This window comes from Gopherus flavomarginatus, chromosome 1, assembly GCF_025201925.1.
Source record: "Gopherus flavomarginatus isolate rGopFla2 chromosome 1, rGopFla2.mat.asm, whole genome shotgun sequence".
NCBI lineage: Eukaryota > Metazoa > Chordata > Testudines > Testudinidae > Gopherus > Gopherus flavomarginatus.
This window is the reverse complement of record NC_066617.1, coordinates 42,909,960-42,936,672: the sequence shown is the minus strand read 5'-3', so window position 1 is coordinate 42,936,672 and position 26,713 is coordinate 42,909,960. Positions and strand designations below refer to the sequence as shown.

General features: G+C 39.1%; 1 protein-coding gene across 3 annotated transcripts in view; it reads right to left on the bottom strand.

The window, feature by feature from the left end:
• Window positions 1–26,713, bottom strand: part of GRM8 (glutamate metabotropic receptor 8) — a 512,161-nt gene that overhangs the window by 187,186 nt on the left and 298,262 nt on the right. For all 3 annotated transcript variants that reach the window (XM_050936122.1, XM_050936120.1, XM_050936121.1), the window contains exon 7: window positions 6,882–7,082. In XM_050936122.1, coding sequence (XP_050792079.1) covers window positions 6,882–7,082 — 201 coding nt within the window. The remainder of the gene's footprint in view (window positions 1–6,881; window positions 7,083–26,713) is intronic.

Sequence of the window (26,713 nt, the reverse complement as noted above, 5' to 3'; positions counted from 1 at the left end):
GCAGACTGTGAAGAACTTCAAAAAGATCTCACAAAACCAAGTGATTGGGCAACAAAATGGCAAATTAAATTTAATGTGGATAAATGTAAAGTAATGCATATTGGAAAAAATGACCCCAACTATGCATACAATATGATGGGGGCTAATTTAGTTACAACTAATCAGGAAAGAGATCTTGGAGTCATCGTGGATAGTTCTCTGAAGATATCCATGCAGTGCGCAGCAGAAGTCAAAAAAACAAACAGGATGTTAGGAATCATTAAAAAAGGGATAGAGAATAAGAAGGAGAATATCTTATTGCCCTTACATAAATCTATGGTATGCCCACATCTTGAATACTGCATATAGATGTGGTCTCCTCATCTCAAAAAAGATATACTGGCATTAGAAAAGATTCAGAGAAGGGCAACTAAAATGATTAGTGGTTTAGAATGGGTCCCATATGAGGAGAGATTAAAGAGGCTAGGACTTTTCAGCTTGGAAAAGAGGAGACTAAGGTGGGATATGATAGAGGTATATAACATCATGAGTGGTACGGAGAAAGTGAATAAGGAAAAGTTATTTACTTGTTCCCATAATGTAAGAACTAAGGGCCACCAAATGAAATTAATAGGCAGCAGGTTTAAAACAAATAAAAGGAAGTTCTTTTTCACACAGTGCACAGTCAACCTGTGAAACTCCTTGCCTGAGAAGATTGTGAAGGCTAGGACTATAACATGGTTTAAAAGAGAACTAGAGAAATTCATGGAGGTTAAGTCCATTAATGGCTAACGAATGGTGTCCCTAGCCTCTGTTTGTAGAGGGTGGAGATGGATGGCAGAAGAGAGATCACTTGATCATTGCCTATTAGATTCACTCCCTCTGGAGACCTAGCATTGGCCACTGCCGGCAGACAGGATGCTGGGCTGGATGGACCCTTAGTCTGACCCAGTATGGCTATTCTTATGTTCTTATGTACATTTCTCTTCATGCACTTCCCCAGAAATAACATCCGTGTATGCAGAAAGTAAAACCCAGTATTAACTGAGGAATCCACTGAATCTTCCTAGAATATGTATTAACAGTTTGACTCATGAGAAAATGAAACTTGATTTGGATGTTCAAAGTTTCTGCGTTTTAAGCCAAGAGTATATTTTTACGCCTAATAAGAACACAAATATTGGAAAACAATTTGCTAATGAAACATCATGTATTGAGTGTACTTGAGGAGAGCAATGGAGGGTGAATATTTATCTGAGAAAAAATTGTATATTAAGTGTGATCTGCATATTAACAGTAAATGAATTTCAAGATTCAGGTCAATCTAGTAGTAACTGGAAGTAATTGGAGTGGCATATGAATTATACAAACAGCTGATACTATATTTATGACTCACTTCTTGGTTCAAAATCCTTTCTGAAATTTCTGTCTTCATTCATTAAAACCTGTCTTCTGTAGATGAATATTTACTTCATTTTTTCTAAAAATACATTATCTAATTACTTTTTTAAAAATTAATTCCATGATAGCCGCCACAATGATATGTGGGTTTGAATATTCATGTCCATTCTTGCCTTCAGTCACTCACCATTTTAACGTTTTGGGATGAAATTCTCCATGTTTGCTTTTTTAACAAAGCATGATCTTTTGTGCATTTGCTGACAAAAAGTAATTAAATAAATACCTTCAGACAAGGATAATTTACCATATTACAAAATCTAAGTCAAAGGGGATAAGTGTGGAAGGTAGGAAACCTTTAGACGGTTCTCCTTAAGGAGTTTTCTGTTAATTGTTTCTTTGTGGGGATTTGGCCAGAGGGCCTGTAATGACCACAGAGAGTGAGAACTTCCAAGCTTTGTTCCTTGAGGATCCTTGGGAAGGACCCATCAATTTATGGAGACAAAAATCATAGGTACAGACAGTATCTGACTCTACTTGCCTTGTTTGGTTCCACCTTTTACTGCAGAGTGGCTTTTGCAGGATCCATACTGCTAGTGGCTGGGCCAGCAGTAACCCCAGAGAAGACCATGGGGATATATATTGTATAACTTGGAGCTGTATTATTTCCCTTCCAAATTTATGTATAGGTATTGGGGATTGTGAAGGGGACAGTGGCCATAGAGCCCAGCCACCACCTTCTTTTACCCTTTTAGATTGCTACTAAAAGTATGTCTACACTGGGATGGGAGCAAGCCTTCCAGCCCAGATAGACAGACTCACACTTGCAGGGTTCAAGCTAGTGTGCAAAAAACAGCAATATGGATATTCCAGCTTGGGCTGGAGTTTGGGCTTTTCAGCCTAAGGAGTCAAGTGTGGCGGGGGCCCAAGTTTCTTCTTAAAAGGGCTAGAGCTTTTCATGTCATCATGAGACAGATTCCAGAACCCTCCAAAATCCATTACTAGTCAAAAAATTCACAAGAGTTGGCAATACTGCGATAGTTTTGGCCTGGAAATAAAACAACGTTCTTAGGATTTTCCCAGCTTTCACAAACTCTACATTTCCAGATGACACTACAAAATGCTGTAAAAATACTGTTGTTCAAGGTTCCCCTATCAAACCAAATTAACTAGTAAACTGCCACTATATATGATAAGCAATTGATTGTGCTTTCAATATAGCTTGCTTTGTTTGGTAGATGTTCCAAGAATCACACATACACTCCAGAAAAGGTTGAACAATTCACTGAAGTGGATTCATCTGCAAAAGTTGACACATCCATCAAATTTCCTCATTCCCATTACAAATGTAAAAGTTCTATCCCTATTAAGATCACATTCTGCTATGTGATATTCTGGGTTTAAAATGTAACTTGTGGAAGTTCATCTAAGCAGAAACTAATGTCATATCAATTACATCAATACACCATGCTTTGGAGATTATGATGACCCTGCTTGTCATGAAAGTGTCACAGAATATTACATGGAAGAATCCCTCAGGGGAATAAAATCTTCTTTGCAATAGAAATATAAGTAAACAAAGAGGCGTCAAAAATAAGCACTTTTAAGACTGATTACCTGCATTCAAAAGCTAAACAATTATTTCCAGGTAACAGAAAGTTTTATTCTTTCCTGTCCATCAAAGCTTTCTGGGTGCTGTGAAGGTATTCTTGATATTATTCATTATGTTTAATCAATTTTAAAAAAGCCATGTCTATAGGACTCAGTGTGACAATATAGTAATAGCAGTTACACCCATGAAATCCCACTGAGGTCAATATGGTTGCATGGGAGTAATAGAGAGGAGAAAGTGACCCAACATCTAAACAGTCTGGACAGAACAGAGCAGGGATAGTCTGAATCCAAACCAAAAAATAATCTACATAACTAATACAATGCTCATTGTCCTAGCTATTGAAAATTGCTACATTCTTGCAAAACCAGGCCTGATTTTCCACCCATTTCCTTATTAAAATATTTACCAACTTTTTAAGGCAGAGTGAGTTCCCTATGACTAACTCTAGCATTTATTTCTAATCTTTCTGGAATCAAGAGCTTTAATGAAATGGTACATTGAAGTTAGCAGTTCCAATGGAAGTGCACATGCAAATTTATTTTGCACTTACTGGCATGGGCACTTCGTTACATTTAAATTCTTGTAGTTCAGATTATAATGTTTCACATGTACATATCTCTCAGCCACAACAGAAGATCTATGAAGGTGTCTGAGATGTGTTTTTGGTCAAAGTGAGAGCTCAGCATCCCACATGCATGTAGGTAAGAGCCAGGTATCTTCTACAGAGGCTCTGGAGCTTTTCCAGTGACTGAGATTTAATAGAATCATAGAATATCAGGGTTGGAAGAGACTTCAGGAGATCATTTAGTCCAACCCCCTGCTCAAAGCAGGACCAACCCCAACTAAATCATCCCAGCCAGGGCTTTGTCAAAGCATGTTTTAAAAACTTCTAAGGATGGAGATTCCACCACCTCCCTAGGTAACCCATTCCAGTGCTTCCACACTCTCCTAGTGAAATAGCTTTTCCTAATATCCAACCTAGGCCTCCCCCGTTGCAACCTGAGACCATTGCTCCTTGTTCTGTCATCTGCCAGCACTGAGAACAACCTAGCTCCATCCTCTTTGGAATGCCCCTTCAGGTAGTTGAAGGCAGCTATCAAATCTCCCCTCACTCTTCTCTTCTGCAGTCTAAATAAGCCCAGTTCCCTCAGCCTTTCCTCATGAGTCATGTGCCCTATCCCCAATCATTTTTGTTGCCCTTCACTGGACTCTCTCCAATTTGTCCACATCCTTTCTGTAGTGGTGGGGCCCCAAAACTGGATGTAATACTTCAGATGTGGCCTCACCAGTGATGAATAGAGGGGAATAATCACTTCTCTCGATCTGCTGGCAACATTCCTACTTATGCAGCCAAAATGCCATTAGCCTTCTTGGCAACACGGGCACTGCTGACCCACATCCAGCTTCTCATCAACTGTAATCCCCAGGTCCTTTTCTGCAGAACTGCCGTTTAGCAAGTCGGTCCCCAGCCTGTAGCAGTGCACGGGATTCTTCCATCCTAAGTGCAAGACTCTGCACTTGTCCTTGTTGAACGTCATCTGATTTCTTTTGGCCCAATCCTCCAATTTGTCTAGGGCCCTCTGGACCCTATCCCTACCCTCCAGTGTATCTACCTCTCCCCCTAGCTTAGTGTCATCCATGAACTTGCTGAGGGTGCTATCTATCCCATCATCCAGATCATTAATGAAGATGTTGAACAAAACCGGCCCAGAATCGACCCCTGGGATACTCTGCTTGATACCAGCTGCCAACTAGACATGGAGCCGTTGATCACTCCTCATTGAGCCCGATGATCTAGCCAGCTTTCTATCCACCTCGTAGTCCATTCCTCCAATCCATGCTTCTTTAACTTGCTGGCATGAATACTGTGGGAGACCATATCCAAAGTTTTGCTAAAGTCAAGGTATATCACGTCCACTGCTTTCCCCATATCTTCTCCAGACCAATGTTTGTAGATGCTTCAGGCCCTTATTCAGCTTTCCCTACTACCACCACAACAACAGTTAAATGATGGAAAGATCCATACAAGAACAAGTCTTCTGGTCCTGGCCCACACAGTCTTGTGTCCACCTTTCTCCTGCACAGTACCCTGAGAACCACATCAATTCCACTTCCTAAGGGACCTCTACAGCTAGGGAAGAGGCTGAATTTGGTCCTCAAATTCTGCTGCACACTGTTTGTCTGACCTCAGTATGAGTTCCACAGACCAAAGGACTGAAAAGTGCAGTTTACCTTTAATAAAGTATGTGGACTAAACCAATATAAGGGATTAATTAACACAATTATTTCTTAAAGTTTGAAAAATTGACCTCATCTGCATTTTTTTTCCACTTCTGATAAATCACTAATGTAAAAAAAAAGATAAAATGTTCTCATCAGTGTCCATCATGATACTTATAAAACATGCCACATTTCATCTCTTTGTATTTACAGCAACAGTTACAGCAGACCAGAGAAATCACAACAGGTATTAATCAAACACATCAATCTTTAGGGTTAGAGTGGTTTGAAATAAACTGTACAGCTTATCTTTATATGCTAAACTTCTATATCAACCAAATGAAAATGGATCACTTTCTTTATGCCTTAACAACTTAGATTCAAAAGAATATTTATTGGAAACATCGGAAACCTCATTGCAAGCTTACAATATGCTGCATACTTTGTCATCATAACATTCCCCATTTGTCAGTTATCTATTTTGTTCAAGGTTTTCTTTAAGATCATTAAAGAATAATTCAAACTCACTTGAATTAGACAGGGATTCCCTGTTCAAGAAAATTTCATAGGATGAAAAAAGAAAAATCTTTTAGGAAAGCATGAATATATTGCAAACTATGGACAATGTTCATATCAACCAAATGGTCTGGTTTATTACCTGAAGCAAAAACAGCTTCCACTTGGAAGCTAAATTGAAAATGACCTTGTGCTGTTTTACAAAAGGCTGGCAACTGAGGTCATTGGAGTATATTGTGATAGACAGTGCTACTCTGCGTATGGTTAGGAGGCATGTCTGGTATATGGATTACAGCCAAATGGGGGTACGCGGGGGGTGAGGGAGGGAATCCAGTAAAGAATACTGTATCAATTCATCTCAAAATAATGACAGATGTAATCTACAACAATTATGACTTTCATGAAAGAACATACATTTTCAGTAACTTTGTTTTGCCATGAAGTATTTTCTGCTCTTTTCAATTTAACACCTATAAATTAAGTACATTCTTTAACAGCCTCTTCTGACAGCAGCATAAGCAACCGTAACTATATTTCTCCAGCAGGCAGATCCCAGCTGCATAGCAGTTTACGCAGTGTAGATTGTTGTGGTGGTGGGTTTTGTTGGTTTTTTTTGTTTGTTTTTAGCACCGTGCATGGCTTAAAATTGACTAAATCACTGAATCCAATGACATAGAACAGGACCCAGAACAGATAGCAACTATTTAATCAAGTTTTAAATGTGTAAATACAAAGCAACCTCCAAATTATTCACTATTGTAGGAAAATCATTAAACTGATTTTAAAAGAAAATACTTTGCAAAAAGACATTCTCTACAATGCATTCCCTAACAAATGCACGAACAAGCACCATCAGAGGAATTTAATCTGTCAATAGGACTGCATGAGTCCTCCAGTTGTTTCTATAATAGCAGTTTTTCCACCAGAATAGTTTGACTGACAGATTCTTATTTTTAAACGTCTGCCTCTTTCAGCAGCAGCTTCACGTTATGATGGGGTTTTAAAGCAGGTGGAAAAACTCACACTTCTGATTAAAAAGAGAACTGCTTCTAATCCTGTGTATTCCACTGTGCCTGAAAGTGTCCTATATATAGAAGAAATCCTGTCACTTCTGAAGAATTTAGAGAAGAAGAAAAAAATGCTCATAACTTACCATTAAAGTTTACAGCCCGGATATAACTAAGTAGCTCTTTACCATCAATCGTGCTCATCCTTGAACACAGACCAATATATCCAGGACAGAGCTCTTTATGCATGCTATGTAGTGCATAGGCCATGGAATATACAGCATCGATTACAAACTGGACCTTTCCTTCTTGCTCATAGGCTGAATCTCTTGCAATTCTTTCTAAGCCTATGGAAAAGAAAGAAAAAAAAAGAGTCAGATCACTTTGAGCTTGTGCGTATGTGCATAATCCTATGTGCATTCCTAGAGTACATCATAAACAAATAGAGTCAATTGATAGATCAAATTAGGGCCCAGATATCCATCAGTGGAACACATTAAACAAAATAAAATATGGCATCTGGTTTTATCTCTAATCATTATTTACTAAGCCAGGTTTATAAACTGTATATTGAGTTCTGGGCTGGGAAAGAGGAGAAAATATTTGATTATGAGAAAAATAGAACAAAATATAGAGATTTGTATTTCCAAAATCTCTCTTTATGGCTTACTGAATCCCATTGAACAGCTGGTTACTGTTATTTATAGGACACTTTTACAGCAGCCTGCCATTCTGGTTTAAATGAAATTTAGTGAATACCTTGATTTTTATCTACATCTATTGTTTGATAAACATTATCTAAACATGTCGAAAAAAAGGTGAATATTTGCCAAGTGCTGCTGCCATCTGTCTCTGTGTTTAAGAAAGCCTATTTTGAGGTCTTTTTCTTATATTTAACACTAAGTTATTCCTCAAATTGAGAATCACATATCTTATTCTCATTTATTTGCTTCTTTTTCTCATAAAGCCTTTATTTTCCATAGAAAAAAATTCAGACCAAATGATTACCACACATGGGTCACATGAAGTAGCTTGAGGTATGGGTGGTTAGGATGGGCAGAGCACACCTAACCAAGAACAAGAGGTGGATGAAGTTTTTTTTAAACAACTAACAAAATCATCCAAAACATAGGACTTGGTAGTGATGGTGGACTTCAGCGACTGTGACATCTGTGGGGAAAATAATACAGCAGACCATGGATTATCCAACAAGTTCTTGGAATGCACTAGAGATAATTTTTTATTTCAGAAGATGGAAAAAGCAACTAGGAGAGAGGCTAGTCTAGATTTGATTCTGACAAACAGGGAGGAGCTGGCTGAGAATTTGAAAGTGGAAGGCAGCTTCGGTAAAAGTGGTCATGTAGTTCATGACTCTAAGGTATAGGTGGTAAGAACAAGGCGTACTGGGGGTGCTGCTGCACCTCCTGGCTTGAAGTGGTTTCCATCATATACAGGGTTTACAGTTTGGTTCAATGGCTCTCTGCACCCCCACTATACAAACTGTTCCAGGACCCCTGCTCTAAGGAATGGTAGGAGGGAAAACAACATAATAAAGACAATGGACTTCAAGAAAGCCAACTTTAGCAAACTCAGACAATTAGCAGGTAAGAGCCCATGGGAAGCAAGTCTAAGGGAAAAAAGAATTCAGGAGAACTGGCTGTTTTTTAAAGCGATACTATTAAGCGCATAACAGCAAACTATCCCAATGAGAAGGAAAGATAGGAAGTATGGTCAGAGACCACCCTGACTTAACCAAAAAATATTCAGTGACCTGAAACTCAAAAAAGAGTCATACAAAAAGTGGAAACTAGGTCAAAATACAAAGGATGAATATATATATATATATTATATAAACAAGCAAGTAGGGATAAAGTTAGAAAGACTAAGGCACAAAATGAGATCAAACTAGCAAGGAATATAAAGGGTAACAAGAAAAGATTCTATAAATGCATTAGAAACAAGAGAAAGACCAAAGACAGGTAGGTCCATTATTCAGTGAGGAGGAAAAGACAATAACAGAAAACGCAGCAATGGCCAAAGTGTTAAATGCCTTTTTTGTTTCAGTTTTACCAGAAAGGTTAGCAGTGATTGGACGACTAACATAGTGAACATCAGTGTAAATGGGATAGCAGCTAAGGATAAAATAGGAAAAGAATAAATTAAGAATTACTTAGACAAGTTACATGTCTTAAAATATGAAGAAGCTGCTGAAAAGCATCCTAGAATACTTGGTGAACTAGCTGAAGAGATTTCTGAGCCATTAGCAATTATCTTTGAGAACTCATGGAGGATGAGAAAGATCTCAGAGGACTGGAAAAGGGCAAATATAGTACCTATCTATAAAATGGGGAATAACGACAATCCAGGGAATTATAGAACAGCCATATTTACTTTGGTACACAGAAAGATAATGGAAGAAACAAACAATTTCTAAGCACATAGAAAAAATAAGGTGATAAGTAACAGTCAACATGCATTTTAAAAGAACAAATCATGTCAAACCAACCTAATATCCTTCTTTGACAAGGCAACAAGCCTTGTGGATGGGGGGAAGCAGCAGATGTGATATAGTTCACCTTTAGTAAGGCGTTCAATATTGTGTTACGTGACCTTCTCACAAACAAATCAGAGAAATATAGCCTAAACAAACCTACTATAAGGTAGGTGTGAAACTGGTTGGAAAAGCGTACACGGAGCATAGTTATCAATGGTTCAAAATTAAGGTGGAAGGGAATATTGAGTGGGGTCCAGGAGGGATCTGTCTGAAATCCAGTTCTATTCAATAACTTCACAAATTATTTGAATAATGGCATAGAGCATACATGTATAAAGTTTGTGAGTGATATCAAGCTGGGAGGGGTTGCAAGTACTTTGGAGGGCAGAATTAGAATTCAAAATTATCTTGACAAACTAGAGAAATGATCTGAAATAAACAGGATGAAATTCAATAAGGACAATGCAAAGTGCTACTGTTAGGAAGGAATACTCAATTGCACAAATACAAAATGGGAAGTGACTGCCTAGGCAAGAGTACTGCAAAAAAAGATCTGAGGTTTATAATGGATCACAAACTAAATATGAGTCAACAGTGTAATACTGTGAAACCCAAACATCAATCTGTAATATATTAACAGGAATGTTGTAAGCAAGAGACAAGAATGAATTCTTCCACTCCACTCAGCAATCATAAGGTCTCAGCTGGAGTATTTTGTCCAGTTCTGAGCACCACAGTTCAGAAAAGATATCAACAAATTCAAGAAAATCCAGAGGAGAGCAGCACAAATGATTAAAGATCTAAAAAACATGACCAATGAGGAAAAAGTGAAAAATCCTGGGTTTGTTTAGTCTGGAGATGAGAAGACTGAGGGGGGATGTGATAATAGTCTTCAAATGCGTAATTGGTTATTATAAAGAGGTGTATGAAAATTGTTCTCCTTAACCACTGAGCACAGGACAAGAAGTAATGAGCTGAAACTGCAGCAAGGGAGAGTTAGGTTAAACATTAGGAAAAACTTCATAACTGTAAGAGTAGTTAAGCATTGGAACAAATTGCCTAGGAAGTTGTGGAATCTCCGTCATTAGAGGTTTTTAAGAACAGGATAGACAAACACCTGTCATGGATGGTCTTGATAATACTTAGTCCTGCCACAGTGCAGTGAACTGGACTAGATGGCTTTTTGAGGTCCCTTCCAGTCCTATATTTCTATTATTTCTATGTCTTAGAAAAAGATTGATATTTTAAGCAAGAATTAGCAAAAAAATGGAAAGGAAAATTAGTTAACTTAAGTAGATATCAAGATGTCATGAAGTCTATTGAAATTTTGCCACTGACATCAAATGAATTAGAATTTCACCAAATACCAGGGTGAAATCCTGGATCACTGACATCAGTGGCAATACTCCCGCTGACTTCAGTGGGGCCAAGATTTCATCCACAGATCTGTTAATTACCAGCATATTCAGTAAGCCAATAGACTTCTGTGAGTAATGTGGGTACCCAGTACCTCTGAAAACCAGCTCACTACCTTCTTTATCTACTAATGGAATATTAGTGAGAACATTGAAATTTCTGCAAAGGTACTAGTTCTTTGAAATAACATACATTTTGGGCAAGTTTTCGATTGATTGTAAGCTATCAGATAGACATTTTCCAAGCTGTGTTACTTAGTGATTTGAGGGGTAAATCACATGACACTTCACCTGTTCTCTGACTGAATGAGTTTACAAGGTCTTCCTTGCAAATACTCAAACATGCACATTTGGCATAAAACATTGAAATTCACAAACATTTATGCAAGTAAATCAATGGCACAAATGTGCAAACAGCAAACTTTCTTTTTGCTAAACAATTAAAGAAAAATATGTAGTCCAATTCCCCTATCTTAGATTATGAATGCTCATTATTCAGAGATCTGGTTTCTCATCAGTGCACATGAGATTTATATAAACAGCCACTATTTGCCATAATCTTTCATTTTTATTCCTCATAAATATGTGGTCATAAATCACTTTACCACCATAAATTTAGAAACAATTTTATTATTTTAGTAGTACTTTATGTGTTTTCTTACTTAAAAGGTGGGAGAATGACATAACAGGATTATTCTGTTTCAAAGATGCTAAAGACCTTTAGCAAGTAGCTCTTAAACCAAATATTTTACACCAAAGCTCTATGCTTTCCATAATTAAGTGCAAGAGGAAAATTGCAAATCAGGTTTATGTGCAGGTCATTCTTCTTGAGACTTTCACCAGTTTTCCCTTTCTAGCATTCTCAAACATCTAAAACAGTAATTTACAAAGATGACAGTGACTCATCAACTTAATTGGCTGTAAAATTTGATTATGCGGTACTTCCCAAAAGTAAATGTTAATGTATAGCTGTAAAACGGTGCATATCGTCAATGCTATAAATATGGCAACCACCTACAAAAAAGTCACACCTTTAGTAGTCATTATTATCAAACATTGTTTTTATTTAGCCATGGGTATCAAGTTACAACATTTTCATTTATAGCCAGAAACTAAGGTCTACAGGGCATCTTTCTACATATAATAGAGCCTTAATGAAAGAATACCACACTATAAATCTTGCAGCAGAATTTTTTAATGATTTCCTTAACAAGGTCTACAGTTTGTGATCTTGCACTGCATATTCAGGCAAAATTCCCATAGAACTCATAGAGGACTGCAGAACTTTATCTTAATATAGATAACAAAGCAAATACAACTTGGACGAAATAATATAGTGTAGGCTAGCATATTAAGTTATTCAGATATTAAGGTGATGATAATTTTGTTTGCTTTTTCTAACAGAATATATCGTAATAAAGTTAGTATGTTGCCTGAATGGGTGACTAAGTTCACAAATAGCCTCTAAAAGTGCTGGCTCCTTCATACAGGAAGGGTGCCAAATAAGAAGCAATTCTGAGAGGAAGTTAAGGATTGAATTTAATTTTTCCTGACTCGCTGAGAGGGAAAATTGGGAAAGTAACAGCAATGCAAGCAGAAGATTGTGAATGGACTGAGTATTCTCCATCAATCAATAGATGTGGTTCTTTGATTTAATGAACTTATGTCTGTTGTTACTTTTATTTTTTTAGAGATTGTGCCTGCTTGTGCTATCCCACCAAATAATAGACTGTGAGACAGTTCACAGTAGAGCAGGGCAGGAAATGTTTTTCCCATCCTGTGAACATTTTTGAGATTTCAAACGTTTTCCCTATTCTGAATCAGGACAAAAAGTCAAAATCTCAAAAATATTTAAGAACCTAATATTAAAATCAGTTCAAGTCAAGCAAAATGTTTCCCTTGGGTAATTTTGAAACTTTTCATTTCTATTTTGACTTTTTTTTAATTTTAGCTTAAATTTCAAAACCAAATGCCATTTGAAATCAGAAAAACAGATTTTTTCATTTCAAAAAATGTCAAAATGAAATGTTTCAACCATTTCAAAAGTTCAAGCTGAATAATTGATCAAAACCAACCTTTCCTTCAAAAAGTTTTCATTTTGATAAATTAACATTTTCCAATAAAAAAATCCTGTTGAAAAATTCTTGATCAGTTCTAATTAGCAGTATATACAGTAGTTTAGTTAACTGAGCGTACTTCTAGACACATAGTTTTTATTGTTTTAATACTGTATGTGACATTATTAATAGTTTCACATTTTGTAATCATGTAGAAATCAACAGGAATTCAAGTCTCATCAGTGACATGATTTTTTTTTTCAGGTTCTCTTCACTTTCTAAGACTCTCTGAAGGTTTCCCCTTTTCTAAAAGCAGCAAAGAATCCTGTGGCACCTTATAGACTAACAGACGTTTTGGAGCATGAGCTTTCGTGGGTGAATACCCACTTCCTCAGATGCATGTAATGGAAATATCCAGGGGCAGGTATATATATGTGTGCTAGCAAGCAAGCTAGAGATAACGAGGTCAGTTCAATCAGGGAGGATGAGGCCCTGTTCTAGCAGTTGAGGTGTGAAAACCAAGAGAGGAGAAACTGGTTCTGTAATTGGCAAGCCATTCACAGTCTTTGTTCAATCCTGAGCTGATGGTGTCAAATTTGCAGATGAACTGAAGCTCAGCAGTTTCTCTTTGAAGTCTGGTCCTGAAGTTTTTTTGCTGCAGGATGGCCACCTTAAGGTCTGCTATGGTGTGGCCAGGGAGGTTGAAGTGCTCTCCTACAGGTTTTTGTATATTGCCATTCCTAATGTCTGATTTGTGTCCATTTATCCTTTTCCGTAGAGACTGTCCAGTTTGGCCGATGTACATAGCAGAGGGGCATTGCTGGCATATGATGGCGTATATTACATTGGTGGATGTGCAGGTGAATGAACCAGTGATGGTGTGGCTGATCTGGTTAGGTCCTGTGATGGTGTCGCTGGTGTAGATATGTGGGCAGAGTTGGCATCTGCCCACATATCTACACCAGCGACACCATCACAGGACCTAACCAGATCAGCCACACCATCACTGGTTCATTCACCTGCACATCCACCAATGTAATATACGCCATCATATGCCAGCAATGCCCCTCTGCTATGTACATCGGCCAAACTGGACAGTCTCTACGGAAAAGGATAAATGGACACAAATCAGACATTAGGAATGGCAATATACAAAAACCTGTAGGAGAGCACTTCAACCTCCCTGGCCACACCATAGCAGACCTTAAGGTGGCCATCCTGCAGCAAAAAAACTTCAGGACCAGACTTCAAAGAGAAACTGCTGAGCTTCAGTTCATCTGCAAATTTGACACCATCAGCTCAGGATTGAACAAAGACTGTGAATGGCTTGCCAATTACAGAACCAGTTTCTCCTCTCTTGGTTTTCACACCTCAACTGCTAGAACAGGGCCTCATCCTCCCTGATTGAACTGACCTCGTTATCTCTAGCTTGCTTGCTAGCACACATATATATACCTGCCCCTGGATATTTCCATTACATGCATCTGAGGAAGTGGGTATTCACCCACGAAAGCTCATGCTCCAAAACGTCTGTTAGTCTATAAGGTGCCACAGGATTCTTTGCTGCTTTTACAGATCCAGACTAACACGGCTACCCTCTGATACTTGTCCCCTTTTCTAGTTATCTGCCTTCATTGGCTGGAATCACGACCCTGCAGCTCCAGCCCTGTGGCTTCCTCTGGGGGCTGCAACCAGGGCCAAGTGCTTCTGACCCCTGGCTTCCCAGGCGTGGCAAAGGATGCAGCTGGAACTGTGCACCTCAGCTCTGCGGCTTCCACCAGGGGCTGCAGCTGGGACTAGGCTTGGCAGGGGCTGCAGCCAGGGCCATCCACCCCAGCCTTGCGGTGCCCTGGGCTTGGTGGGGCTGCAGCCAAGGATGTGCACCCCAGCCCTCAGTGTCCTGAGCTTGGTGGGGCTACAGCCAGGGCCATGCACCCCAGCCCTGCGGTGTCCTGGGCTTGGCAGAGCTGCAGCCAGGGCTGCGCGCCTCAGCCCCCTGGCATCTCTCTGGCCAAACACCCCTATCCCACAGATGGGCCAGTTCTGGAGCAAGGGCTGTGTCCCCCATGGCTGCAACCCCTACTGTGGCCACTGGACTCGGTGTGTGCTCCCTGCCATAGCAGGGGGCTCAGCCTGGTCAGTCTCCCCCTCCATGGGACTCCAGTCATCTCCCCAACCTAGCCTGGCCGAGGGTTACTTTTAGGAAAGTAACAGACAAGTCACAAGCTCCACGAAGTTTTGTTTAATGCCTGTAACCTGTTCATGACTTTTACTAAGTCACATGAAAAAAATTTAGCCTTAATCAAATAAACAAGAATATAACCCTTGATGTGTTCCGAACTCTGCATCTATCATATCCAACCAACTGGTGAAATGCAGTGAAGGGTTATCAGTAAATTGGAAATTCACTATGATGCATATGCTATTTCTAGTAATAATAAATGTGTTCAAATAATAGTATGTCATCACCATATCTGTTTGATACAATGTCTTGAGTGTGAACAATTGTAAATCAATCTCTTAGAAAGAGCATTACATGTAAATTGTCTATTGTTGAAATTACAGTGGGTTAGACTACACCACTCTTATTCACACTGATTAGTAGTCATCAGTCTGTTTTCTTCAAGGAAGCTACTCAGGGAGTAAAGTTTTACTTACTCATTGAGAGTAAGAACAGCAGAATCTTTCCCTTTGCATAAAACTGTAAATAATGGAAATGGACTTGTTATCAGTAAACTGTAGCCATTGAGCTACAGGCATAATGCTAAAGATACCTCCAATACATTCCTCACAAAAGGAAAGTGCCCCTGGAGTTAGTTTATCACTACATTTCTACTGATCACTTCTAGGGTAGGAATTACTGTACTTTGTGCCTGATACAGCATATTCACTCCAAAAATGTGTACAGAAGCCATAGGAGACACTGCAGGAGTGGTACACTGGAGGGAGTCATAGCACTAAAATAATTTTGACATCATCAAGGGCATTTACAGTTTTTCTCCAGTTATTATGTCAAAGAGCTAACTATCATCAAATCTGTAATTCAATCCATGACCTCTGCAGCTTTCTTAACTATTTACATAATCATTTAAACACCACCGAATCACATCTTGTTTCCTCCATTCCTGAGCTAGAAAAAAAGACACTTAAATCAGAGATTTGTACCTCCATTCTGATTAAGGGCCTTGGTCTTGCAGTTTTTATATCACAGGCCATTTAGAAGAGTGCTAATGATTCATCGTCTCTTTCATTCTTTCTTTATTCCAGGCCCTAATGCACACTGAATTAATCTGACTGATGTGGATCTATATTATCATGGTGCTACAGTTCTTTAGCCCTCCAGTTATCACTGCTGCAACTTCTATGAACATAAAAGTTCAATCCAGGGTTATAAATTTCAATAAAAACTGAATCAAGTTTCACAACTGTCATATTTAAGAATATTATGGAGTAGAAGCAATCACTCTACACTTAGGTTGCTGTAACTGAGTTTCTATTATTATAAGCCTCAAGTTGAATCTCCCTTCCCTAATAGTTACCAAAAAGGGGATACTGGTCTCAAAACTGGTAGGTTTGACATGGGAGTGAGGTATTTTTTTTTAACCAAATACAAAGTGAAATGACCAAGGAGTTTTTGAATTGTGACAATCTAAAAATAGATTCTGCCTTAATTAATAATACCTCAAAGCTCTCCCCGCCCCCCACTTCATAGCAAACTACAGAAAGAAAGCACGAAAGTAAACCTGGTTTAGTAACACTGTCCAGGAGCAAAGATACGTTGATTCAAGACCCCCAGAGAAAGGGTTAAATGTAGGGCAATTTCACCAAAGAACATTGCAGCATTTGGCTACAGTAATGGCACTGGTTGGTAATTAGGAGATTGTATGTGTTAGGCACACTCTTTGGTCTGGCTGGTAAACCCTAGAGAAGTAGACTACATCTGGCTGAGGCGATTCTGTTTTGCAGAGATTCTAGACAGAATATTCAAGTGGGCTTTAATGCTATGTCCCTCCTGGACTAACAGTACTTCACTACAATACTGGTGCCCTTCCACCAACTACTCAGTAGTTTGGGGTCCATTTCCCACTGTAAGTGAAATAAGTTATGCCAGACTCCTTGTATTTTCTCCCTGTACATACATATTGTTCACCTTGAACAGACATGGATGGCAAAGCTACATATAGATCATCCCCTTTGTAGAAATCCAGCTACAATACTGCTGAGCTAGATTCACAAAAGGACTTAGGTGTCTAGCTGCTGCTGTAGGCACCTAAATCCCAGAATCAGACCCCACTGCGATTCATAACCCTTTCTTTCAGTTGAGCAGGGGGCTGCATCCTGCCTCTCCCACCACCCAGGTGAGTGCTCTAACTCCCAAGCTACCAGGTGACACAGTGCAAAAGCTTCAACAGGAGAAACTGAAGAAGTCCCACATCAGAATATCCCATAGCTCCAGTGGTTAGGGCAACCACCTGAGTGGTAGCAAAGCCCTGTACAAATCTCTTTTTCCCCTCAGGTGGAGAGGGGACTTGAACCATGAGACTGCCACATCCCAGTGGAGTGCTCTAACTACTGGGAGAGATTGAGGGAGCACTAATTTAATTCTCTTATTCTGTTCATCACAATGGTTTTTAAGTTTTTTTTCCTTTCTTTTTTCTTCATTGTATACAGCTGTGCTGTACTACTGCATACTGGTGTCTGCTTCCTTCGCATACTGGGATAGAGATTCAAATTCAAAAGGACACCATGGTATACACATGTATAGTTACACACACTAATTGTGTGGCTACCTTGAGAAAATACAGTGTCCGTAACGTTTGTATTAACTTTCAGGACTGCACACTATTGTTATGGAGACAATGGCTTGTGGTTAATGCAACTTGTTACAAAGGATCTCAGCAAAAATTGCAATAAAAGAGTCAAAATAGAACATAATAGCATCTCACTGTGGATATACAACTAAATTTGGTCACTGATCTGTCTATCTTAAAATAAATGCTTAGACCATACAAAAGTATCTGGTTTCCACGAGAATTGCACCAGTCAAATGGCTGCATTCAGCAACTTGGGAGGAAAGAAATGGCAGTAAGAGAGTTAAGCACTTGAGGATTAAAGGTACTTTTGTCAGGAGGAAGCAAAGGGAGGATGAAGAAGAAATGGTCAGCTGCAAGCAGGGCTATAAAGAGGTTTTGGCAGACTGGGGCAGAATCTGAAACTGAGGTTCCTTATCCTTCCAAAAAAATTGCCATGACAATGAAAGACTCAGGGGTGGAGTGTGGGGGAAGTTGGAAAGTGAATTGGTCCCATGCTCACCCCACAGCAACACCTCCTGTTCAACAGGGCTGGGCCTGGCTCCCTGCTCCAGCATTGCAATGACACGCAGGTTTAGCTCAGCCACCCCTTTGTTGATAGAGGGGTAGCTGAGCCACCTTTGAGTGAGTGTTGTGATCAAGCACAGTGCCACTCAGATCGATAGAGAGGCGGCTGGGCCAAACCTGAGTGATTCTGTGCCAGGTCGCAAAGCCATTAACCCAAATTCTACATTCTTGAGGGCCTTCTCAAATGGGGAACCTGGGCAAACTGTCCCTTTTGGTCCCCCTTCCCCCCTCCGGGATTTCTCTGGCCGAACATGGGAGTAGGAAAGATGGGTGCTTGTTAGGAGACAAACAGGAGCGTTTGGTGCTGGTAACTTAATTATAAAAATTATTAAATTACAAATATTTATTTATAATACTTTAGAAATACTGATAAACACAATTATAAGATAACTTCTCTATGCACCAGAATCTTCCCATTCCTGATTCTAGGACTTTAATATTTTATAAAAACTAGAGCTTAGTGAGAAAAAAAATATCAGCATCGCTGTTGCAAATAATAAAAAATAAAAATAAAAAACCCCTACAGTTTTGTGAAAATTTAAATATTCTGCCTTTTCACTGAGGGTTTTTTGTTTGTTTGTTTGTTTTTTCAGCTTTCCAGAAAAAGGAAGACAATTTTTAAAGGCCAAAATGAGAAACTTTGTAACAAGAGCTGTGAATGATTCCAGGGTATGCTTTCATCACTTATTGCAGCAAAAATAAATGCATCTGCATTGCTGGAAATGGAAAAATATCACTCATCTCCAATCCAAATTAACACATTTTCACAAAACACTTTGAAATAGGCAGTTTTTCACATGTGAATATTCACAAAGTGAAAATCTGTAATTTCTCTGCAGCTCTAATTAGAGAGTTGGGTTTTTTTCCATCTCTATTTAAAGTTATACTTTTGGCTTAAATCTAATGGACTTGATTCAGTGCCACAGACTGCACGCCTCCGATGGAAGAAATTTTGCTCAGATGGGTGCATATCGGTGCAAACCACCCACAAATGCTGCTCTGCCAAAGGTCCTGGAGCTAGCTAACGCTACTCAGAAAGTGATTAGGGCTGACTGGGAAGGGCATAGGGCTAGGGCAAGCGGGAGATGTGCTGATTCAGTGCATCTCTTGCAGTTTCCACTGGCAGAGCTCTTATGGAGCCTTGGCTATAAATTTAAGCTGTCCTCCCTTAGTACTGCTGTCTGCCCTGTCTTGGTATAGAATTCCCCTCGTTGGCACAGCTGTCCCTTTCAGGCACAGAGGGTCAATTTGCAACCCCTATTCCCATGTGGATGAATCAGGCTCATTATCTAGAAACAATATAGTTTACGACAGAGAGAGTGAGTTGGTGTTTCTCAGGGCTGGCGATGATGTGCTGGCAGAGTGCTTCAGCAAATTTGAGAATGATTTGCCTGAGAAGCACTGAATTAGGCAGCACTGAATAAGAAGCTCATGGATCAACATGTCCTCAAATAACACATGATCTGAACACTTAAAACTGTACCTCACTGTACCCTGTTACTGCATTTCCACCTCTTGTGCATTGCTACTAAAATTAAACAGTATTGCAACTCACTGGTATGCTCTTTGCCAGTACTGTGTTCTTGAGAGAGGACTTTACGCAGTCTACCAGAAGCTGAGTTTGGTGACTATTTGACTGTGATGTCCAGGACCGGCTCTAGGCACCCACAAACCAAGCACATGCTTGGGGTGGCAAAAAACCTAGAGTTGGCCCTGGTGACACAAGGGGCTTCTGTTTAATTTTACCTTACCTTTAGTGTGAATGGGGAAAGGCAAGGTTGGCAGAGGGAAAAGTCTGGATTATTTACAGATGTTGACACTAGTTATACAACTAAATTACCCAGATGTATGAGGCAGGGACGGTCTTTTAGTTCTGGGTTTGTTTAAGGCCTAACAAAACAGGGGTCTTTGACAAATAAATACATTATTAATACTAAATAATAATAATCAGTGCAATACACAAAATACTGTTAAATGAAGTATGATCATTCACTTGATGCAATGTACTCACGGTGTTACATTTTGCAAATTGATACCAACAAGGCACCTCTACCTCGATATAACCCTGTCCTCAGGAGCCAAAAAATCTTATCGCATTATAGGTGGCTTGTACATATCACAATAAACTTGAGGCAAACATACAATCTTAGCTTAGGGAAAACTTCAATCTACTGGGTTTTTCTGATACATAGAGAAATCAAATGAAAGAGGACATGCCACTTTAGACTTTCTGATGCTTATGTCTGCAGGAAAAGACAGTTTGTTATAGTCAGTCTGATACTATACACTAAGCAAAATCTGGTTAAAAGTAAACTTTCAGCTTGTTCCTGATCTCATTTTGAATTTCTCTTGCCACTTTCATGTTATGCATTTTACTTCTACTAATAGTCTTTTGTAGAACTCCTCAGAAAAATGTCACCTTGCACAGTTCATGTTCCAATTTAACAAGTGAAACTTTGTCTCATTTCCAACCTTCTCTTTTCACCTGTCACTTTATTTCCCACCATTCTAGCCTTCCATCCTGTTTGGTCCTGCTCACTGAACTCCCACTCTGGGATCACCTATTCCAGCTGTCTCTAGCAACCAGAGAAATCCTAAGCTTGTTTTCGTCTACTGGTCAGCTGCTACTGCTATGCCCCAGAATTCTTTGTTCCTGTCTGTCGCATCAGGAGCATGCTGACTTTAAGCCCTACACTTGCTGTGATAGAAAGAAGCAAAGTAGTCTCAGCCATGATAGCTAATCCAGCTTTGGAAAACAGACCATGGGGCTCAGCAATACAGGTGGCAAGAGTTAGACAGCCAAATGCAAGTAAGAGAAAAAGACAACTAGGGGGCTACACTACACTACAGTGCTACATCAGTGCAGCTGCACCAATGCAGCTGTGCCACTGTGGTGCATCTGGTGAAGATGCACTATGCCGAAGGAAGAGCACTCTCTCATTGGCATAATTACTCCATCTTGGCGAGAAGAGGAAAATTAAAAAAAAGAAGGATTTTTTTTTTGAGGATCTGACTCATGATCTTTGAATACTTGCATATGTCAAGGCAAAGCTCTTTAGCTGGAGCAAATCAGCCCAGCTCTATTGAAGTAAATAGTCCTGGACTGATTTACGTCATTTGTGGATCTGTCCTCATAGCTCTCAGACTGCACTACTGTGACCATGTCTGCAATGTCATATTGAGAACTCTAATTTTCAGGAGAGATGAAGTAACTGCCTTCTCTTGCAATGGAAGACAGTGGAACAGTGTCTTCATTTTCTTGAGTGTTTGTTTTTAAATCAGAGACCCAGAGAGACAGAAAGAGAGAGAAGTGATGGAAATTCAAATAAATTCAAATACAGTACAATAAAAAAACCCTAGAAATATGGTAGCTCAGAGAAGTTTTGGCGACTCTCTCACTTAACACTCTCAATTCTAATGAATATGTACGTTTAGATATAGATATATAACTAATATGTAATTCACAATACAATCATCAGTGTAAACATGTCAGCCAGATTATACTTATTTTGTAATTTCAGTTTCCTGAAAGCTACAGTAAAGCCCAAAATAGGTCTAGTAATGTTCAAAAAGAACAGCAGAAAGGGATGAGAGTGAAACAAAACAACACAGTAATTACTATTCAGGGTCGAGAACAACTGAGACATTTTTCCTAGTTGTAATCAGTTTATAATTACAGTCCTGCAAACTAGGCAACACAATGAAACTGCTAGAAAGTACCAGCCAGCTTCCATGCTATAAATGTATAGTCTCTTTAGACTCTTTATCTTTGCTGCCCTGACAGACAAGTGGAAATCTGCAGTTTGGGGGCTAATGCTCTCTTCATTAGTAGCAGCATCCAGATGTACAGGTTAATGTTCTGGAGAAGCTAATTTATAAGAAAAACTCCATGGAATATAACAAACAACACACTTTTTAAACATATATCTCTAGCAAAGCATGAAGAAAAAAGAGATTTCCTATTTAGTATGTGACATCTAACAAGCCTGAATAAAATGAAAAATGTTTTTCATAGGATGAAGTTATTAACAGCAACAATCAGGTAAGGCATGTCATTTAAACAGGTTTAATAATATTTTCAGCTGGTCTACCAGTTGAATTAAATATATTTGCAAAGCCATTTGCTGACTACTGTCTATAGATGTTATATGACTAAACTCTGGAGGAATTAATCTCAATGAAACCTAAGTGGCAACCTCACGTATGTCTTAATGGGAGAATTATTTGGTACAACTGCAAAATCAGACCATGGCTGGAAAAATCATTTGCTTTATTTACTGATAGACCAACTCATTACTGGCTATCATTATTTAGTTAATATCCCATTGTTTACAACAGATAAAATGACAAAAATATTTGACAAGAAGGATGTTAAAAGTGTGTATGTTGATGATTAGTTAAACAAAACAACGTTGTTTTATTAAACATTTGTGCATTTCTATTAAAAGGAAATCATAAATCCTATTATTAGCATTGTAGAAATATGAAGTAGGATGTTAAGCTTAAATATGTCTGGTCTATGTTCCAGAACTGGATAAAAAAACATTGTAAATATAGTCTCTGAATTTTTTTTCTCTTTCTGTTCACAAACTCTCTGGGAGCCAAAGACATCTTCTCAAAGTTCCAGATTCTGCCACTCTTAATCACCAGGAGCTGGATACTCTGCTGGTGAAATGAATGGAGCTATGCCAGTTTACACCAGGTGAGGATTTTGCCTTTTTAGTAACACCTTGCATAACAAATAATCCCATTAAAATGAATGGGACCGCATGAGGAAGAAACTACTCCACTTGAGTAAGGATGGCAGAATCTGGCTCAAATTTATTTATTTGGAATTATTTGCCAAACAATTTTCAGGAAATAATTCTTGGTTTGCTATTGATTCATGAGCCGTTCATTACAACAAGAGCAAAGCAGCTTTAGTAGAACCATAGCAGAACCATCCAGAGTCAAACTGTGCAAGAAGGCATGGGATTACAGTTACACTATGTCCAGGTTGATCTGATAAAATGAACTGGAGAGGTTGACCACCATAGACAATAGAGTTTCCCATGTTATGAACAAGAGCCAAATCAGCTTGAAACTTGCTAATGATAGGATTTAAGGGCCTGGAAAAATGCCTGGGAAGGAAACTCAGAAGTCTACATACCATTCTTGAAGTCAGTAGAACAAAGGCTCCCAGAAGGGAGAGATCAGATTTTCCCTGTTTATATAATACAGAAGCATAGTCAATTTGAAGGGAAATCTTTCTGGGAGGCTTATTTAAACAATTAATATTATATCTCAAACGAACAGATTGAGAAAGAAACAAAGGAGTATTGTATCTACATTAAGGGTCAAAGTACCCTCACCCAGTTCAGGAAACAGGCCGACATCACACTAAAAGAGCAACACTTGAGGGTTGCTTAAATTTTGCTTAAAACTAGGTGGTTAAACAAGGATAATGGGAGCATGGCAGGAGGATCCTTAAATAGAGACAGTGGGAATATTGCAGTTTAAAATTTGATCTTTAAAATGCACACCTAGAGTGGACTGTGGCTCAAATATAACAATAATTATATCATATCTGCAAAAAAATGTGGTAGAGGTTCTAATATTGAGCTGGTTTCAAATGGAGACAGTAGCAAGGAGCTTGTTACAATCTAAAAATTGTATATAAGGACTGGACATCTGGGAACTGAGCAAAAGGTTTGGGAAACAATTATAGTAGATGAACTGGGTCTGGGTTTCACTGTATCTGATAAATACTAGTAAAGATGTCCTGCACATTCGGTCCAAAGAAATTCCTTTTAAAGATGGATCCCAGAGGAAACAAATTCTGTTTTACTGATTAATCAGAAGTGAGCCTGTTGTCATTCTATTTTAACATAAAGCATAATCTGAGTAACTTTCCCGTGAGGGAAAGACGGGGCTGGGAAGGCCTGTTCTGAAACACAGAATTTTGATAGAGTGCTGGGATGGGCTCTAAATAGAAAGTACCCAGGAAGATTGAAATACGACTGCTAAAAGTGCTTCTTAATTTGTCACATTCCTATTAGTTCCTTAAGTGCCTCCACTCACTGATTAAGATTGCTTCTGCCTTACGAGGTAGCATTTAGCTGTTTTTCATCCAGATCCCAGTTTCTCTTGGACATTAGCTCAACACTATCTGCACTTGAGTGAAAGCGATGAAACAATGGGTGTCACCAGAACACTGGTGGCATTGTAATCCAGTGCATCTCACAATCTCCTTCAGCAACCTCACATATATAATAAATAGACAGATAAGATTCATTCTTGTGAGACTCCATACATGAGAGATGTCAGCAAAATGATTGTATGTTTAAGAAACAAAACATGGTAATCACCTTTGCATGATGTTTGTAGCCTCTGAGAACCCTTTGCATTATTTTAACATCTCTTCATTTCTTATTTCCTTAAAGTTGATAGGTTCTATGGCACTCCTTTTAAGTCAATAGATTCACACCAGCTTACTGTTACCCCTTTTGACCTGAGCGGCTAGCCAAAATTTTGGGACTTATAGGTTGTTCCGCTTAGGAGATGAATTGGTGAGAGTCAGGTATTTCTTTGATGTATTTTTGCTTCGCTACGTACAAAGTCTCATAGACTCAGAGGCTTTAAAGTTAGAAAAGACCATCATGATCATCTAGTCTGACCTGCAAATTGCAGGTCACAGAACCTCACCCAGCCACTCCTGTAATAGACCAAACACAGGAGAAATCAAACAATGGGCAACAGTGTCCTTGGTCACAGGCCCTAGCCTCTTTCACCCTGCACTGTGTGCCTAAATAGTTTTCTTTCATGGCCACATTACACTACTTCTGTTACTGTCTGCTTGACTGTCTTTCTGCTTCTGTCTCACCTACTGATAGGGTACATCTACACTGCAGCGGGAGCATGCTTCCCAGCTTGGGAAGACAGACACGAGCTAGCTCTGCTCGAGCTATTGCACTAAAAATAGAAGTGTAGCCAGGCGGAAGCTCAGGCTAGCCACCCAGGTACATCAGGGTGTCCTGGGTTTGTACCCAGGTGGCTAGCCCAACCTGCTGCCCATGTTACGCCCAGCTACACTGCTATTTTTAGTGTGCTAGCTCAAGCAGAGCTGGTGTGTCTGTCTACTGCAGTTAGGAAGAACACTCTGAGCTGCAATGTAGACATATCTAGAGATACAAACAGTTCCACCAATCAAAGGCATAGCCCTTGTATTTGAAACCCCTTGGGCCAGATGGTTCAGTTTTTAACTCAAGTTTTTCCATGTGACTCTGTTTTGGGTGCACTGTTTTAAGCACTTCTTAACATTTATCCTGAATAAAAGGCAGAAGTTACACTCAATTCACAATGACAAGGTTTAACCCAGCCCACAACAGCAACAAAATGAAGGATCTGGCCCATGGGTTTAGGGGAGGAGAATTAATTTTAAAAGAAATGTTAAATCTGTTTGTGTCCATTTGTTCTACTTCAGCTTCTGCTGCTACTTTGGTGATTTTGGATCTGTGACAGAAGAACATAAGGCCAACCTGCCAGTTCAGATGGTGTCAGAAAATAAAGACATTTGACCAGAAAGAAGCAGCTAATTGTTCCTGCTCTGCTGATGTTTTATTGGATTAAAATTTACTGCAATTTTTTTATTTGAACTCCCATAATTCACAAGAGCAAGGAGTCTCAAAAGAGAAAATCTGTTTAGTCTCTTTTTGTCATCATAATGACACTAGATACATGAAACAGCCCATGGCACCGGTTGAGTTAATTATTTACATATTTTTCTGCTAGGAAACTGCCTTGAAGAACCAGCACATTAACCTTGTAGACTGTCTTCTCTTGGACCTTCTGCCCAGCATGGGATTACTACTAGTCCCAACTGGTTAGTGTCAGTTTTCCTGATCTCCAGGGTAACTCTCCCCAGTGACAAAGATTAATTTCCCCCACAGGGACAAGGTAAGTTGAAGTTAACAAACACTATAATTTAATTGAAGACACTTATTCTGAGAGTGATATCAGGTTCCCAATAAACAATGGAACAGTACCTATTACGGTGATTGTTTTATTAATTAAAAATTATTGATTTACAGTTTCTTTTTTAAAAGCTATCAAAGATTAATTTTGAACAAAAATCTCCAACTATTTGTATTCTCTGACACTGGGATTTAGTATGTGCTAATGCTGTACACTGCACTGCACAGTCCTAGTGACAACTGACAGTAGCAGTTGGCGACGCACAATTCTGTGTCTGCATGGAAAACAGTGAACGGCTGCAAAAGAAAAAGAATTCTGTAACTAAAAACTTAGGGCCTGACTTTCCAAAATGTTGAGTGACTTTGGTTCCCACTACAGCCAAGAGGAATTTAAGTGCCTCTCAGGACTGGTCCCTCACACAGCACCTTGACTAAACTATAATTCTGCAGCCATGCCTCACAGTAATTGTAACATTTCACTCACAGGTGACATGGGCATCACAGCTAGTTCAAGCTGGAATTAAACTGATTCACACAAGTTAAAGATTTGGCCTATGTTTATTCTTTCCTCTCAATCCATCAACCAGCCCATCAATATTTATAGGTTAGTGACCAAAAAATAAAAGAATCCGAAATATCTAAAAGAATAATTTACCTATTTTAATATGATAATAAAAGGTAG